Raw genomic sequence first — 19,701 nt, forward strand, 5'->3', positions numbered from 1 at the left:
ATTCCAAAAATATACAAAATTAAATAGTATATTAATAGTTATATTTAATGACATTACTTAGAAGAAGTAATAACTTTTCAATAAATGAGTAGAAAAATCGTTAATAAATTCATAGTAAATTAAGAATATAAAAATTGTCAATAGTCTAAAATCTCTTAAGGTTAAGATCAAAATAAAGCTTTTTAGATATAATTTTGTTCAAAAGTTTTGCATCAAGAACCCCGCTTAATGTTTGTTAGCAACGTTCAATGCCCATGAACACATGCAGCACCGTGCCCTGTAGCAATCAAAAATTGTAACTCGCAAGTGTCTAATTTACCAAATTATTAAACTCGTCATTTTTTTCCTAACAACAAAGAGGAGATGTTATTCGAAATTTAAAAATAAAAAAAAAAACTGATTACTTCCAAAAGCCCTATGGCAGTAGTGATTAGCCAACAGTCTGAATGGCTGACATGTTTTAACTATAGATAGCCACGAAGCTCCGGGCAGAAATTAGCACATATTTTCTTTATTTTTTTGGTTTTGTATTTGGTCGGAAATGGAACTGTAAGAAACTGTGTTGCTCTTCAAGGCTTCAACCTGTTGGAACTTGGAAGAGATAACTGCTAGCTGGATTCCAAATTTCAACCAGTACGAGGGAGCTGAGAATCGAACTCTCGGTTTAACACCATATACAATGTAGCAAGCACAAAGCAATAGCTAATTGCATCACTTTACATAATGAAACAGATTTTTACAAAGTACTGTATAATCAAATGTTACACGTAAAAGTGCCCCATATCTACACATTGACAAATGACAATCAATCACCTCGATAGTCGATACGCTATGTCTCAAACTAAGGATGATGGGGCACGTTCAGGAGAACATAAATATGGCAGATCTTCCGTTGTGAAAGTACTCCATCAAAATTGTTCAAATCACTTGGGCAAAACCCTGCAGCATATCAGCCAGCCGGAGCACCAACTGATTCAGCAAGTTCTTCCAGAAGTTCCTTTTGCTCCATTGTAACACAAGACTGCGAGAAGAAAGTTTTTTTAATAATGGAGAGCCTTGAAATCAATGTAAAAAAAAAAAAAAAAAAAGAATATGATTAAGTGGCAAAGCATGGCATTCGAGAATCAATGTCATTCAACAGCATTAAGCTGCATCCTTCTCAAAGACCCTACTCAACATTATCAATTCCAATATAGGAGTTTCAATGATTTTGGGGTTCTCTGAAGCCCTTCAATCTTGTTGCAAATCCTTTCTTACCAGACCCATTTTCATCTTAATACAAACCCGCCTTGATCTAAAATTACCTAATTAAGCAATCTCAAAAGATGCACATGTGCACCTATGTTAATAAACATAGACTACTTTCTAAGCATGTTTTACACGCAGCCAGACACTGGGAAACACAAGAAAAAAGAACGTGTTCATTCCATGTGCTAGATAATATACCTGAACAGCATCTTCTATATCTCCACCAAGAAAAGAGGTGAGCTCATAGTTCATCTTCAATCTGTGGTCAGTAACTCTGTTGTCCTGATATGACAAACTTAAGTGTCAAAAACTGCCACTAAACAAACTTAATTTCATCAAGACAAAATGAAAATTTAGGCCAAATTATTTTGATATTTTATCTTATTTTTTATATTCATTTTAGTTTTTTATCTGTTAAAATACTCATTGTGGTCTTTTATCTTTTATATTTAGATCAATTTGATCTTTTTAAAATTATAATAATTTTTAATTTTATGACACAATTTTGAATTAATTTTTGATTGATTAAAGAAGTAAAACATATAAAATTAGATTCAACTATATAAAAACTATGAAATTCAATTAACGTATGAATCCAAAAAGCTCTAAAGATAGCAAAAATTGTGTGGGAAATATCTCTCATAAGCAACTAGAAAATAGAATAAATTTATATTTTTGAAATTTTCAAATGCCTTTTAAACTTATTTTATACAATTTTCACCATGTTTGTAATACTTTTTTATTCGAACTTCAATTATGTCCAATAATTTTCATATAAATGAATCTAGTGAGACAATTTCAAGTCTTGAATCAGTAAAAAATATCCAAAATCATATCTCAAAATTGAAAATAATCATTATTTCAAAAGGATCAAATTTGTTCAAATTTAAAAGATAAAGGACCAAAATGAACATTTTAAAAGATAAATGACTAAAATGAATTTAATAAATAAGATAAAAGACTAAAAGTATAATTTAGCTAAAAATTTAATAGCACATAGCTAAATTCTACCTCAAACCACTATTCTGACAGAAACTACATAACTCTATTGCTGAATCTTATTCACTTCACTCAATGACATGAATATCAAAGATCTTATTATGTCATGTTTCTCACATATCTTCCCCTATTTTTCTTTATAACAAAACAACATTGCTCACCTTAAAATTTATAAAGGGAAAATTGTCATGAATATAATTATAATGTATAGAAACTCATTAAATTTTGGATGGGGACTGGAGATACATTGAGCGTGAGTTTGTAACTATGTTCAAATATTTTGAGACAGCAACATTGAGTACCTTATAATTGTATGTCCGAATTTTTTCTGCACGTGCACCTGTACCGACCTGTACTTGGTAAAGAATTTTAATTAAATAACAGTATGCTCACCATATAGCCAGTATACCATGTAAACTTTAATCCAATATCTTACTAGTATTTCAAACACTTGCACAAGAAGAAGCATACCTGTGATTTCCTTTGATTTCGTATTGACTCTTGCTGCTCCCTTACCTTTATCTCATACCTGTAAAAAGGATCTTGTATCATTTTACATGTAACATACTCAAGCAAATAGGTTAAAGAGAACACTCCGAAAAATTAAACTAATGAATTGATGGCGTTAGGCCAGTTGTTGTATTCTTGAATCATGACAGTAATGTCCTTTAGTTCCTCATGAATAATTGAACTGGAGGAAAGATTGGGATATTTTATCGTAAATTTGTATTTAAGATGAAAAGGAGAGAAAAAAAAAATAGCTGAGACTCAACAAAAACTACATGGCAATGTTGATGCTTACAGTTTTGCTCGGAGCAACTGAAAAGCACGGTTTCTGTTCTGAAGTTGCGTCCTTTCTTCAGTACAAAATATCCGGATTCCCGTTGGTTTATGGAAAAGATCAATGGCTGTTTCAACCTTGTTGACATTCTGGCCTGCAATATATCTTTGTATGAGAATTCATGGAGGAGTTTATTTATTGCTTCAAGGAATAGAAAAATTGATTACTTGACTAAAATGGTTTCATGGTCACAGATCTTTACCTCCAGCACCCCCAGAACGAGCCGTCGTCAGTTCAATATCTTTTGGATCAATTGTGACTTCAACTTCATCAGCCTAGGTAAAGCACGCATGAATTTAAAATAAAATAAAAATCAATAGAGCATCAACCTTTTATTACAAAATTTAACCTGCCTTCCACAATACTAGATGATTAAGATAGACCTTTATGCAAAAGTAGTAACTTTTGGAATAAAATATCAAATTAGTAATTGTTCAAATGCAAAGATTTTAAAAAATGCTTTGATTGTTTTCAAACCTAGATGCTAGGATCATGAATAATTAATTGTTAAAAGCCTGAAATAAGCATCCACCTCTGGCATGATGGCTACTGTTGCTGTAGAAGTATGAACCCTGCCCTGCGTTTCTGTTAGGGGAACACGTTGAACTCGGTGGACACCAGATTCATATTTCAATTTACTGTAAACACGGTTTCCTTTTATCTCCATCACATAAGTTTTGTATCCTCCTTTTTCTGCCTAAAAACAGATGGCAAAAAAAATTATACCAATTACATAAGCAATGACAAACTATTTCTTTTAGAGTTTTCATGAGGAATACCGCAGAACTTGAGACCACAGAATATTTCCAAGAATTTCGTTCACTGTATTTTTCATACATTTTGACCTGATTCAACATCAAAAGGGCATCAGAATATGCTTATAATTGATCTTCACATTAATGGCTCCTTCATTTGCACTAGAATAATAAAAAATGTTTTAGCGACAGTTAAACAATACAGAAAATATCCAATAACAGATTTATCGCATGTGAGGATTTTATGAATTCTGCATGGATAATACATGAAAAGGACAAATGTAAGCATGTACCTACAAGATCACCAGCCCATATTCCAGCCTCGTCACCACCAGTGCCTGCTCGTACTGCAGAAGTGAATGATGATAATAACCTTCAGATTTAGAAAAGTTAAAGAAAATAGATGGAGATAATAATGTATAAATATGTCAAGCTGAGCTATCCAGATATTCTGCAGTGCAACTTAAGCGTACAAGATGGGAGAAGCTCAAAATTATGCCACCCTGGTGTATAAACCAAATAATGAGTAATACTCCTCCCGTTGTAAAAGTAAAAAACAATAGCACTAGTAAATTGCAACCATTTACCAGCTAAACACATATGATGGTGCAGCCTAACTTTAATCAATTTAGTAAATTACTTAATATGACACGATTTCTACATTTAACATTATTAAAATGAAACAATATTGTAAAGTTTAGAAATTAGCTTTATGTGCCATAGCACAATTCTAAGCCATGATTCATGAAACATACAACTAAGCTATAAAGTAAAATCATTGGGCTACAGCAATATACTGTAAAGAAAGAGATAATATGTACCTTCAAGCATTATGTTTCTAGCATCCAGAGGATCACTGGGAAGCAGTAACACCTATCATTGTGAAGGACAAAATTATGAAGTTTCTAAAAAAAGAGAGAACTGGGGAAAAAATAAAAAATAAAAAAAGATGGACGAGGGGCTTCAAAATTCTAGATAGCCATGGTAACGAGTGATAAGAAAGACACAAGAGAGGAGATTCCTAGCACAGTTTTGATGAGAAAGGAACGAAAACTAATGAGCGAGCCATGGTAGCAAATAATAAAAGAGAGTACATATGATGATAATATTGCAAGAGAATCAAGATTCCTCTGCATGGTTTTGAAATTTTAGCTGATTCAACATTTTAAATCGATGATTGTTACATTGGTATTGAACTAGAATATAAAACTGTGGCTAGCAATGCAATTACAAAGTTAAAAACAAACCTTAAGCTTGTCCTCAAGCTCTGCGAGTTGCTTGGACAAAGAGTCGATTTCATAAGATATCATTTCCACCATATCCTCATCGTTTCCATCATCCTTCGCTAAACCTAAACAACAATAGTTCAAGAAAACCAATCAATATCAATCAGGCTTCAACTTCAAGCACCTAAACCGAGAGAATAGAGTTCAGCAAACCTTTGGTTTCTTCTAGAAGCTTCTCACACTCTTTAAATCTCCTGTACGTGGACACAACCTACACCGCAATTAAAATTACACAGTTGCATCGACATGGAAGGTTTAATGGCCATGAATATGAGTAATATATAGTATATATAAATTAGAGCACCTCATCAAGTTCTGACACTGATTGTGCTAACTTCTGGTACTCCTTTGGATCAGAAACAATGTCTGGATCAGCAAGCTTGACCTGAAATTTCAGCTTTGAGACAAAATTCTTTGCAGAAAATGGAAGCATAGCGCGTAGTGGCATACATACCGATAATTCTTTCCAGGTTTTCTCAGCAGACTCCAGCTTCGTAATCAGATAAGGTTCCTGAAATTAAACACGAATAAGGAAAATTACAGTGGTAATTTGAACGAGTTGTTTTATTTAAACGATTTTGGTAACATACCGCCATGCAAACGATTCTTGGAGGTGTGAGTTTGGTGGCGACGCGTGTGATAGTAAAACGATGAAGGGGACGGCGTCGTATAGGGCGTAGGTCGCGGCGCGTGGCACATAATCGAGCTGCGAAACTCGCCGTTAAGCTATTCATGGCCACAGAGTATCCAGATAGAGAAGCGGAAGGCACGTGCATTGCTTGTTTGTGTTTGTGTTTGGAATTTGGATGAGATGAGGCAATCAACGCTGCAATGCTTCGGTTTGGTCCTTTTGGGTTGGGCTCTTTTGTCAATTTATTAGGCCCAAATGTAAAGGAACTCTATTTGCATCCGTCTATTTTGTAACGTCATTAATTTAGTTTTTTTTTTTTGTAATAATAACTTGATTAAAATTTCATATTTAATGTTTAATTTTATTGTTTAAAATAATTTAATAGCTTTACAATTTGGATAACATGATAAGTTAAATACGCAGAAAAATAATAGTAAAAAAAAAGATGAGTCAATATAGTCAAATATAATATATAAGTCAATTGAAAAAATCAACAAAAAAAAATGTGACCTACTAGATGTACACAGGTGGTGACAAGTGAGTGAATTCAATTAAACTTGAAGGAGAGTACGGAATATTATATAATATATAGAGGTCTCACAAGCCATTGTGCTCTCCCAGTTTATTTGTTAATTACCTTCTCTATTTGAGCCAAACTATTGGGTCACTTGAAATTTGCTTTTGGGGGATTATTACAAGAATAATTAGTTAATTGGAGTAAGAAAAGCAACTAAACCTTGTCTGTTGACAAAAAAACATAAGCGATCAATGAATTCAACAAGGATTCAGGGGTTAGAATCATATTTACCTTTCATATTCTTGTTGGGCACAATAGACATGATCCAAAAATGCATGATCACTCAGAACAAAATCCCATTTAATATAGAAAGGATTAATAGCCTTTTGTAAATATGTCTTGAATTAGAAGGACAATGGAAGCTTCTCACTGAATTCAATTGTTAGATAATTGAGACGTTATATTATTATTTATATGATATTTTAGGAATTTTCAGAAAAGAAAATGGTCGTAAGAGAAAAAGAAAAAATATTTAGATTTAAAAATAAGTGAACGTAAAAGTTAATAAGAATAGGTTTTTATTATTATAAAAAAAAATTATGTGTGGTATAGTTTTAAGGATAAAATTTATAATTTAAAAACAAAAACTAAAAAGTGGATAAAATAAATAAATATCTCTTTATAATAGGTACATATGGATTTGCAGATTTTAGAGATTTGATCCTGGTTAGGGATATTTAAACATCAAACTTTGGTTAATTTGTTTGATACTAATTATTAGGTTACCTTAGTAGTGTTTGTTTGTTCGCTTTTTTTACGGATTAATGTTTCCTTGTTATGTATTCACCTTCCATTTTCAATTAAATGCGGAGTTTCTAATGATAGTTGTTTAATAGTGACTTTCCTTTTATATTCTTTTGGTTGGCATATATATACTTTAAATTTTCCTTTGCAACGACTTGAAGAAAGGGTAGTTTTATAAATGTAGAGTATATTTAAAATTGAAGAAAAAAATTGGAACTTTTGTTCTATTATTTTGTTATTTCATTGATCATTTCAAAGTGTGCATGGAACTAGTTTTCGTTTGTTGAAAAATGGAAACTGTATTATTTTATTGTAGAGAATTAAGTGGAACAAATATATATAAACAATAATATAAACTTTTCACTGCCAATAAAAAAATAAGTAATAATATCGTAATATTTTAATAAATATAGTATGAGAATAAATAATAATTTATTTCGCTCTATTCATTAGCTAAATAATAGAATAAGAATTTTATTACATCTCAACATAATTTATCTAAATAATTAAATAAGAGTTTTATTACATTATATTGCGTTATGCTTTGCTCTATTATATTTAATTTCATCTCATTACATTAATCCTAACACAAGTATAGTCTTAAAAAAAATTAAATTCTTTTAAATAGTTCGTATCATCATTAATTTACTAATGATGTCACATATAAAAGTCCCAACCCCACTTCAAGATAATCGTTATGAATCCATATCGCAAGTGGCTAAAAATTACAATGATGGATAAAAAGAACCAAACTAAAAAAAATAAAATAAATAAAGTACCGAATCAAAACAAAACAAAATATAATTAAAGAATCATGTTTTGCATAATTTTACCATAGAAATAATTAAATCGTAAAAAAAAATTAAAAAAAAGGAAACTAAAAATAATTGATGTTTTACAATATTAAATAAAATACTATCCTGTTGTATACATTACATTGATTCATGTCAAGAAGTTATGTAATTTACTTTTTTAGTCACAAGTACTTTTTGAATATCAGATACTTTAAATGTTGTTGATGTTGCTGCTGATTTTGTTGTTAATAAATTCATTATTGAAGTAAAATATACCTAGAGAAACGTGTCTTAATTTTACATTTAATTCAAATGTGATAGTAGTAGTTTTTGGCAATGATAACAATGATGTTAATGATTAAAATAAATAATTGATGAGGATCCAATTAGGTAAATTGGTTGAATGTTTAATTAAGCCCCGTCGCGCATGCTTATATTTCAATGATGATGTCCACGATCAAATTTGGTCCGGCATCCCAGGCTTCTTCATCCGCTGCGGCCCGTGACTTCTCATAGAGGAGGCCCACGTTGGGCCCGTACATATCATCTCTATTCTCAACAATATTCTGTCGTAAAAGCACAAGCCCAAGTGCCCAACCATGGTCTTCATATTTTCAACTTTTAATGATTTGGTACTTATTTTCACAAAAATAAACCAATTTTATCCACAAATTGACATTTTTAAATAATAAAAAAATATTTTAAATTTAACGCCATTGGGTAATAATCTTTCTCGTATTAGTGTGAAATGGTTAGAAACATATATATTGTTACTAGAACAATTTAAAATTTTAATGTCAAATCTTTAGGATGTTGTTTAAAAAATATACTTTATTTTAGATAAAAAATTTTAAGATTAAAACGCTAAATGTATAAATAGGCTTTCTTAATATTAGAAGAATCATTCATAAAGGTCATTACCCTAAGTGGGAAAATGATAGAGTCATGTTAAAGGAATGTTTCTCAAATTTTGTATAGAGAACTTGTAATTTAGTGAATATTTGAGAAAATAAATATTTAATAAAATGTTAATGTTGACGTTAACAAAAAGTGTTGAATCATGTTACTTTTTTTTTTGTTCTTTTGCCATTTTTATTTTGTGAATTTGTGTGTTTTATTCTTGAATTCTCATAGTTGTGTGAAAAATGTTTGTTTCCTTTAAAATATAATTGTTATGTGATTTGTTTGGTGATTAGTTAGATGAATATCAAAGCTAAATGAACATGAGATTTTTGTATTGAAGTCTTTTTAACGATGTAAAAGTCAAATGATGTGTTGGATAGTTATATTTTGTGTGGGAGATAGGGAAAAATTGAGGAGAACGAAAAAGAATAACAAGTATAAGAATTGATTTGATAGAAAGTAAGTAAAAAATAGTGTGAAATTTGTAGTTTTTGATAGAGTAAAATTAGATGAGAAATAGAAATAAATTAATATTTTAAAAATATATTTTACATAGTTAGATTTTTAGGTAAAATTATAGTACTTAAACAATTATATTTGTTTACTAAATAATTATTTAGACAATAGTGTAAGGGTAATCTTGGTAGAAAATTTAACACAAACCAACCCTTAAGAAAGTAAAATTAAATCCAATTAAACTCCACCACTATTTCTCACAAATTTACTTAAATCACCTCTTCCAAATACATTTTTTATTATTTATAATTCTTTGATAATCTGTCCCCGCCCCTCTTCTTCTTCTTTATTTATTTTTCTATTAAATTACCTCTCTCAAACACAACATTAGTGATAGTGCAAATCGTGTTACAATTTTTTTGAAAAAAGTTAAAAGGCATGTCCCGACAACTAGTGACGCTAAAAGTACAAATATCATCATATAATACTTGTAGAGTAAAAGAAGGAAACATGTCAATGCATAACGAAAATATAATCGAAGAAAAAGTTTGTAATTTTCAATTAAGAGAAAAAATTATATTTTCAATTAAGAGAAAAAATTATATTTTCAATTTCAAATCTTTAGACAATTGTTTAAATTTTAAATATTATATTTATTTTAAAAAATTATTTCATCATTTAAAATTACGACACAATATATATAGATATTATTAATATGAGAAGAATAGCTAAATCTAAAGAAGAGTCATCACCCTAATTATGATAATAAATATGAGAAAAAGAAGGTACTCCTTCTATACCTATATATAAGGAAAAAAAAATATTTAAAATTTTTGAATTGAAATATAAACAAATTTTAATCTAGTCAATCTTATTTAATTTATTAATCCAAAAATAACCCTATAATAATAAATAAAAATATTATTTATCATGAATGTGATCAAGGATATTTTAAAAAATATAGTATATATTCTATATGAAATTATAAAAATTAAATATATTTAATAAAGTTTCTTAATCTGTGTAAAATTAATTATTTTTACTTACATATAAGCTGTAAGAGAGTAATGTAAAATAAGATTTTCTAAAATTTATTAAAAAGGTTGTAATAAATAAATATTTGAGATAATAATTGGTATTTATTAAGATGTTATCATACACATATATAATGTGAATGATGTCAAATTTCATTGAAATAATATGTTTTTACCATTTTTATTTTGTAGTATTGTGCGTATCTCATATCTTTTATCCTCGTCTTGATTTTGTCATAAAAACAGTTACTTCTTTAGACCTTAAAAGAATGTTTAAGTTTTTTAATTAGAATATAAATAAATTTTATTAAAATTAATTTAATTTAATTTAATAAAAACATGTCTTTATAATAATAAATGAAAATACTATGTATTATGAAAATAGTTAAAAATATGATATACATTTTAAGTTATCTATTATAAAAGAATTATATGTATTTAATAAAAATTTTAATTTGTATAAAATTGATTATATTTGCTCATATATAGGTTTAAAAGGAGTATATAATTGAAGGGAAAAGGTTGCTTAGAAATTGAGTGTGTGTTTGTGTCCCCATAACTCTTAATTAAAAGGGTGGGCTCAAATGTTTACTGCACATCATCATGTGGTCATCTTCTTTCCCCACTTGCACTAATGTCTAATGATATATCAAACCCTCTTTCATCCCAATCTCTTTTTTTTTTTTTTTTTTCCCTTTTCCCTTTTTGCTTACAAAACTTTCTCTTCCGTGGCTATCTCATTTGTTTGATTAGCAATTCAATTTATGGCTGAAGAAAGCGATTTTGAACTTTGTATGTTTCAAGAGCGAAAATAGAGATTAGAGGAACAAAGATAGAAGCTGTACCAAAGAGCATTGAAAATGCAAGTTAATTCTTATCAAAAAGTTATTTTACTCACAAATATATTTTCTTTCTCTTTAATATTTCGTATTCTCTCTTACACATGCACACACATAAATGTTAAACAACTTGTAAGAAGGAGTTATTTATCACTTTAATCTATTAGTTTTTCTCATTCTCATTCTCATAATAAATATACACATTAAGATTGAGATGATTAAGATTGACATTTTAAATTGAATATGAAGACTTGCGACACACTCAACTTCAATTAATTGTATCAGATTCACGATAGAGCCATTAGTTTTGACAAACTCTAAAAAGCACAAAGAAAGCTACTTTTAAGTTTAAAAAAGGAAATACAAAAAGGTTTAGTTTGACATGAGTAGTTTTATTATTGAAAAATGCAAAGAGAAATGGACACAATACAAATTAATTAATAGACGTACTACATATGGGTTTCCTATGTCTCCAGGCTCGATACAAGAATCTGCATTGCCTTTGCCTTATCCTACAAATCGAATATAGGGAAATGATCAAATATATTTTATCATTCAAACAATTTAAAGAAGAAAAAAAACTAAGATAAATTAAATGCTTTGTTTTCATTTTCCCGATCCCTAACTACCACTACATCATAGTTGTGCTTTGGGAACTCAGGATCTGAAGCTTTCATACACCTGGTCCACCTGAAAGTTAGATTCCTAATCCTATGATAAAGATAATAAGGGAGCAACATGGGACAAGGAGTACAAATTATGCTCATTTTAGTCTCTTCTATTAATTACCATATGACTCTAAAGCTAGTTGCACTTGATAAGAGAAAACTGCAGAGTTAAATTGGACCACCTATCACTTGTTCATATTTCTTGGAAGGATGGTGTTGTGCACCGGGAGGTTACCACACATATATCTGATGGTGGCCCCACAGAGCTCATTCATGAGCAGAGTGCTTGTAGCGCTGTTCCATCATGACCTGATATCACTTGTTGTGCATTGAGGGTTACAACACATATATAATTGTCTCCATTGGTTGAGAGGCCTTTTGAGGCCAAAACGGACAATATCTCACCAATGTGGACATCACTCAAAAGGTCTCTCAACTAATGAAGACAAGTGTGTATATAAACCCATATCCATCCTCTTGTTTGAACGATATGGGACTTTATTTGCATCCCAACAGATGGGTTACCTGCTGCCAGTAAATTGTAAAGTTGTATTTTATAAGAATGTAAATTCAAATTTCGTTATTTATGTAATGATTTTATGGGTCCATAATTTGTAATATTTTTTTAAAAGTATTTTATGGTTTGAGATTTGTCTTAATTCTACAACACTTAAATTCTAATTCTGATAATAATAAAGTTGTTATAAATGATTTTGTTAAAGTAACTAGGTAAGTTATATTTTTTTTAAAGAAAAAATTCTTAAAATATTGAGTTAACCGTATTCAACTCTACAAACTCGTAAGGTGAGAATTGTTTTTACTTATATACTCTTTAATATTTTCTAATTTTAAAGGACATACTAATAATAAACTTACACTAAATAATTTTAAAAAAATTAGGAAATTAAATTTATAAAAAGCTAAAAATAAAAACAAAATTATATATTGAAAAGATAAAAAGTTAATTTAAGGTTATAAGGAAGGTGGCGACCTATTAAATTTAATAGTATTTGATTGTGCTGAGTATGAGATGGAGTATTTAGGCATTCAACAGAAGAAATTGATGGTCTCATCATGACCACCAGATGGTCGCAGCCTATGATCATGATTCATACAACAGTTGTCACATTCAGTAATACTACTTCAGTGCCCTGAGCTCACTTTTTTTTTTTTTGAAAGAGAATTTTAATCAGAACTTTTTCAAGCAAAATCAAATATAGCACATGATGGAAGTCAAATCAGTTTATCTAAATAAAGAATTTGAAATGTAAGAAATTTAAATTGTTTTATTCAAACAAAATATTTATATTTTAATTAAAATAATGAATTTTTATACATTTTAAATTCTTTAAAATTTTAAAATTTATCATCTAAATATTACCTAATTAAGAGAATCAGTTGAAGAATCTCATAAGAAAAATAAAACCATTCTTTATTTAATGCATGCGTGTTCATTATTGAATCTCATAATATTACTTCTTTTATAAAAAATGTTCTAATATATATATATATATATATATATATATATATATTTATATCCATCTTATAATTGTAAAAGATATCGTAAGAAATTGTTTGTAAATGAATAATTTGTCAACTTCAATTGAATAAGCTTCAATTATACAATGTTCCTATCCTATGTCAAAATAATTATTCCTTTGCCTTGGATTTAGATATTTTGTACTTGGGTTTCAATAAATGCGTGGGGTGCTAGCTACTGGCTAGTTGTCCCTAATTAGAATTGACTTTTGGTTAATGATATATGAATATTTATATATTGTAAATATACATTTTCATTTAAAAAATATAGATCGTTTGAAAGGACGTTTCAAAAATCATTATAAATTATAAAATATTAAATTAAATAATTATTTTATAATAAATTTGTTAAAAAATGTTAATATTTTAATGTTTCAAAGGTGATTCGAAAGTCGTTTTCAGAGATGTATCATTGTTCTTTTCATTTTCTCTATGTTTATCAAATTATTTACTCTTCCGTATAATAAATCCACTTAATCCTAAAATAAGTGTTATTTTACTTTTTTATATTATAATATTGATTATTTATATTTATATTCTTAATAATATTAATTATAAAATTATTATTATTTTATTGTATTTTTCTAATAAAGAAAATTAATAATAAAGTTTATTTTTTAAAATTATAAATTTTCATTTTTTATTAATTTTTAAATATATATAAAAAAGTTAGGTCAACATTAATTATAAAATAAGGTAGAATCATTTTAAACAACAAAATTCTTTTAAAAGAGTAAACATTCAATTTGGTTCAACAAAGGTGGTTGATAGGTCTTGAAATAGTTTATTTTATCACATTTGAGTTCCTAAATTTTAATTTTATTATGCAAATTAATTCTTTTATTATACACAGTTATTAACTCTTATTAATTTCTTAAATAGTCGGTAGTTAAGTATTATGTTGACTCATATTTTCTCTCTCTTAATCACCTAATATGAATCATAATGTAAGATTTTGATATTTTTTAATTAACAATAAACACTTTATTATATTTAAATATTTTGACTATAGGTACTTTGGTGAAAATAAAAAGTTATTATTAAATTTCATAAAGTTTTCTATAACTAGATTTTTTTTGTCTTAGTCATTCTTAACTTTTTTGTTTGAGTACATATTTATGATTATAAATCTTAAATTATTTTTTTAATTTAGTATTCTTCATATTTTTTTAATTTATTTTATCAGGTTCAATTTTTAGTTTTTACCTCTCTCCTGTAGAATATGTTGTAAGATTACGTTATATGACTAACAAAAAATAAAAAAATAAAAAGATTACGTTGTATGCGTATCAATCTTTTTAATTTATACACGCATTTTAGCTTATTAATGTACTACCATGGATCGCATTATAACATGCAATCCTACTCATCCTTTTAATTCCCACTTTAACATGCTTTACACATAATATACTTACTTATTTTATGCTATTCTCTACGTGGATATCTTTAGCTACCACACCATGATGACAATTCATAAAAGCACTGTGGATTCCTGCAATTTCTTAAGACAAAAACCATGTAAAGAAAAGCGAAGACCACTTATGCCTTTCACCGAAAAGTGCAAGCACAATGCGTTTACCTTGATTTAAGATTATAAAGTATGTTTCCATGTCATCTCCATCTTTTAGCTAGCTAGGCCTGCATGGCTTCATGTGACTTACACTTCACTTCAACTTTCTAGTGACAGAGAAGGAAGAATTAAGTGGTCCTCAACACAGAATCTGTCAGAACAACAGCAACAACAACGCACACAGTTTTAATTCCTTGCCTTCGGTTTAACTGATATGCTGGTAGTTTAGACGTTCGCGTTGACAACACAGTCACATCACTAGCAGGGTGCAATTCTTTAGTGCTATTTGCAGAATTATATATATCACTCATGGGAGTGGTGACTGTTGGTGAATTGAAGCCTAGCGTTTCAGGAAAAAGGACTTTTCGTCCAAGTTCAAGCATAAGACATGCCACTGAATGGTAATCTTCTATTTCATAACATGCTTTGCTGCATTTAGTGTTGATTGCAACCATACTTGTGGATTTTAGATGAGGGTGTGATTCGTTTTTTCTTTTTTCTAATGAACATATTAGCCTTGTGAACTATCTTGACGCAGAGTTAACAAGTGGTTTTAAGTTCAAGTTTTCGTTAAATATTCAGAAAGCTCTTACCTGACTTCAGTTCGAGGATACATGTGGTTTAGTACAAAAGAAAAATATTAGCCATGGGAACCTTAATTTTCTTTTTTCTTGTCTAGCTAGTGTTAGAGCATCTCGTGTATTTCAATCTTCCAAAATTTCTTATCTGACATGGTCACATCACAGCCTGTCCAAAATTATGGTAGAAAACAACACTTCATGGATATCATGGTATATGGGTTAAACGGTGAGATTAGGAGATAAAGATGTAACATTGATCTTGATGTAGTGTTTTACCCACCTGACAGCGGTATGGCTCTGCATGGTGAATATTCAGATCTCATCTGCTGTCAGCAATGTGAACGACAATTAATGTTTGTCTGTCAATTATTCTCGTGCTTTTATTATCTTTAGGCCCTAAATGAGTGAGGGGGTGATGTAATAGGAGCTCACCGACTATGTAAAAAATGAAAACCTTTTGGCTGCACATAGATCAGGACAGCCGTTAACATCAACTTGGACATACTAAAATTGCTCCAAATTTGATTTCGCCTTCTTATCTTAGATGTTCAATGATTTGCATACATGGGTTCCACTTCAGTGACACAACCAAATAATCCTGAAATATCATTTTGACTTGAAACTCATGTAACCATGCTGTGTCTGAAGTAGTGCCTATTTAGTCTTGCCTGAATTCTGTATTAATTGAGTTGGGGCCATTCTCACCTAAGATCTTGACATTGGAAGATTGAGTTGTCTTTTGGGTTGTAGAAAGCACATGGCTTGGGTTCCAATTGTTATATTTAATTGCAAACACATGCTGGTATAGGTTATTTCATAGTCCTTGATAATTTAGTTTTGGTAATATGTATGCTTGCAGCTGCAGTTTTTGGTTTATGTTGAAATTTCCATGTCCTATGTCATGTAATAATTCAGCCAGATTTGTTTTTTGCAGGCCAATATCCGATGTCTCTAGTGATCTTACCATCGAAGTTGGAGCATCAACCTTCGCACTTCACAAGGTAAAGGAAACCAGCTTCCATTCTGATAGGTTAAATATTCAGCACGGTTTTCATCGGTGTTTATGAATATTTGGCAATTTTATAAGTTGATCGTTACTTTAATTTCTATTTTGCTGCCAAATATATGTAACCAATCTTATAGTTTAATATTTTGATTAATCTATGTCTCATTAGCACCTATGAAGAGAATTTCATGTCCATCCTTAGTCCACTAGTACTAATGGCTAGTAAATGGTAATAGAATCATGCACATAATGCTCCTTGCTTTTGCTAGGGGCTGATATGCTTTAAGTTCATACTGACCATGACATGATAAACAGAAAACGTAAAGATTTTCACTGTGTACTGAAAGTGTATCAATTTTTCAACTAGTTTCCTCTCGTTTCTCGGAGTGGAAGAATTCGGAAGCTGCTGTTAGAAGCAAAAGATTCAAAAGTTTTACGCATAAGTCTCCCAAATGTGCCAGGTGGTGCAGAGGCATTTGAGCTAGCTGCCAAATTCTGCTATGGGATCAATGTTGAGTTCTCACTCTCAAATGTTGCTTTGCTGCGTTGCGCAGCACATTTTCTTGAGATGACAGAAGAATTCGCAGATAAAAACTTGGAGGCCAGAGCTGAAGCGTATCTAAGGGACACAGTGCTCCCTAACATATCAAGCACAGTACACGTTCTTCACTGTTGTGAGGCTCTTCTTCCAATGTCAGAAGAGATAAACCTTGTTAACAAGCTAATCAATGCAATTGCAAACAACGCGTGCAAGGAGCAACTTACATCTGGTTTACTAAAACTCGATCACACTCACACTTTCCCTTCTAAGACCATACCAACCATGGAACCAGAAACACCCTCAGATTGGTGGGGAAAGTCTTTTAATGTTCTTAGCCTTGAGTTCTTCCAACGAGTTGTGTCTGTTGTGAAGTCAAAGGGACTAAAACAAGACATGATCAGCAAGATTTTGATGAACTATGCACACGGTTCTCTTCAGGGGGTTGGTGTTAGAGACCCCCAAGTGGTGAAAGGAAGTATACATGACATGGAATTGCAAAAGAAACAAAGGGTGATTGTTGAAACCATAGTTGGCTTGCTTCCAACACAGTCAAGGAAAAGCCCCGTTCCAATGGGATTCCTCTCAAGTTTGTTGAAAGCTGCAATAGCAACATCTGCATCAACTCCTTGCAGATCTGATTTGGAGAGGCGAATTGGTCTGCAACTTGACCAAGCAATTCTTGAAGACATCTTAATCCCAACAAACTCGCCTCAAAACACGCACAACACAATGTATGACACAGACTCAATTCTGAGGATCTTTTCTATGTTTCTAAACTTGGACGAGGAAGATGGCGAAGATAGTGACAACTTCATTGATGAAAGCCAAATGATGTATGATTTTGACAGTCCTGGATCTCCCAAACAAAGCTCAATCATAAAGGTATCCAAATTACTTGACAGTTATCTCGCTGAAGTAGCACTAGACCCAAACTTGTTGCCTTCAAAATTCACAGCACTTTCAGAACTGCTTCCAGATCATGCACGTATCGTTAGTGATGGACTCTATAGAGCTGTTGACATCTTCCTTAAGGTGAAAATTTCTACCATCATGTTTAAGTTTTCAAAGAAAACTTTAATTTTTATGTACTATCATGTAGAAGATTTCACTCTGTCAACCAATCAGAAGTTATTGCTATGGCTTTAGAACTTTAAAAAAGTCAACAAATTTCCCATGCATGGCAATTTGTGGTAAGATAATATTGTAAAAATTGAATGGAAGGTTAACTCCATGTCAAGGAATTTAATCTGTTAGTCTAAAATTTTTTACATCGTCAACTAATCAAAATCACGATATGTATGATATTTAATGTAATTATTGTAAAGGTCTGAAATGGAGTATATAATTATTGTTGGTAGTAGACTTCTAGTCACCGATGTGTAAGTGTTGTTTGTTTTCTTGTGATATAGGTTCACCCAAACATGAAGGACTCAGAGAGGTACCGGTTATGCAAAACCATTGATTGTCAGAAACTGACACAAGAAGCATGCAGCCATGCAGCACAGAATGAAAGGCTACCAGTGCAGATGGCAGTTCAAGTCCTTTACTTCGAGCAAATGAGGCTTCGCAATGCCATGAATGGAGGGCACAACCAACTCTTCTTTGGCCAGTTCCCTCAACGTTCAGGGAGTGGTGCAGGGAGTGGAGCCATTTCCCCTAGAGATAACTATGCATCGGTTAGAAGAGAGAACCGAGAACTGAAGCTTGAAGTTGCAAGAATGAGAATGAGGCTCACTGACTTGGAGAAAGACCACGTGTCCATGAAGCAGGAGCTTGTGAAGTCTCACCCTGCGAACAAGTTGTTCAAATCATTCACCAGAAAGCTGAGCAAGCTCAATGCTCTATTCAGGATAAATAGCATTAAACCAATTGGTGGTTCAGAAACTCGCTTCCCTTTTCCAAAGCGAAGACGCCACTCCGTTTCATGACTACATTCAAATATGTAATGATAATGTTTGTACAGTATGCATAATGCATGGCGTGATTGTGTCTATTTTCCAGTCAACAGGTTTTTGAGTTATGTTGCTGACTTGCTACGTTCATTGTTCAGTACAATACTATCATTATTACCCTGCTCTAATATTCCAAAATGGGATGCTCAGTTAAAATAGTACCCTCGGATCAGAATTTTAGTATATAAATTATACACACTTTATGAGAAGTGAACTGTTTCTGAGACATCAAAATTTTCTCTACTAATTAGCACCCAGAAGTCAAAAGAACCGTGATGGCCTAGCAATGCAACAACATAATCATCAAGATGCAATAACTCATTAAGAGACGGGAAAAACAAATCATTTTACTGTCCGGTATAATTGACTTGAGGAACAAACATGTAAAATGTAATAATTATTTCCCACACCATTTTTACTAGCAATAATGTTATCTTCATCTCTAAGTTTTTATATCACTTCTTAGGTAAAAATTATTAGTCTCTTAACATGACTAGGAAATGTGAGAATTTTGTGTGTCAATTATTTGCAAGTATATATGAATAGAAGTTGTCACCATATACGTGGATAAGGTGAACCATACTTTGAATCCCTGTTAGGAAACACGCTCACGTACACTGTCTAAATGTGTTACGACTTACGAGGAGGATTGTTTTTCTTCTCTTATTTAGATAATAGTTTGAAAAAAGAAGAGGGACAGAAATAAGTAGGGGAATGTCTAGGGCCGGCCCGTGTAG

General features: G+C 30.8%; 2 protein-coding genes across 3 annotated transcripts; one reads left to right on the forward strand and one right to left on the reverse strand.

The window, feature by feature from the left end:
* Window positions 1-617: 617 nt before the first annotated feature.
* Window positions 618-5,940, reverse strand: APG3 (Peptide chain release factor 1). Its single transcript, XM_020358414.3, has 15 exons — window positions 5,720-5,940; window positions 5,584-5,640; window positions 5,434-5,514; window positions 5,283-5,340; window positions 5,091-5,194; window positions 4,665-4,716; window positions 4,141-4,190; window positions 3,868-3,933; window positions 3,621-3,785; window positions 3,291-3,363; window positions 3,050-3,182; window positions 2,719-2,776; window positions 2,550-2,597; window positions 1,447-1,530; window positions 618-1,021 (listed from the first exon to the last, which is right to left on the reverse strand). The coding sequence occupies exons 1-15, from the start codon at window positions 5,903-5,905 to the stop codon at window positions 950-952; spliced, it is 1,287 nt and encodes a 428-aa protein (XP_020214003.1). The 5' UTR covers window positions 5,906-5,940; the 3' UTR covers window positions 618-949.
* An 8,908-nt stretch (window positions 5,941-14,848) lies between these two features.
* On the forward strand, window positions 14,849-19,092 carry LOC109797321 (Phototropic-responsive NPH3 family protein). 2 transcript variants are annotated; one of them, XM_020357328.3, is made up of 4 exons: window positions 14,849-15,285; window positions 16,400-16,466; window positions 16,839-18,044; window positions 18,422-19,092. In XM_020357328.3, the coding sequence occupies exons 1-4, from the start codon at window positions 15,194-15,196 to the stop codon at window positions 18,938-18,940; spliced, it is 1,884 nt and encodes a 627-aa protein (XP_020212917.1). In that variant the 5' UTR covers window positions 14,849-15,193; the 3' UTR covers window positions 18,941-19,092. The 2 variants fall into 2 exon arrangements, with proteins under 2 accessions (XP_020212917.1, XP_020212918.1); XM_020357329.3 differs by lacking the exon at window positions 14,849-15,285 and adding an exon at window positions 16,201-16,267.
* Window positions 19,093-19,701: the final 609 nt, after the last annotated feature.

The sequence above is a fragment of the Cajanus cajan genome, chromosome 6 (genome assembly GCF_000230855.2).
Source record: "Cajanus cajan strain Asha chromosome 6, NIPB_CcT2T_4, whole genome shotgun sequence".
NCBI classification, from domain to species: Eukaryota; Viridiplantae; Streptophyta; class Magnoliopsida; order Fabales; family Fabaceae; genus Cajanus; species Cajanus cajan.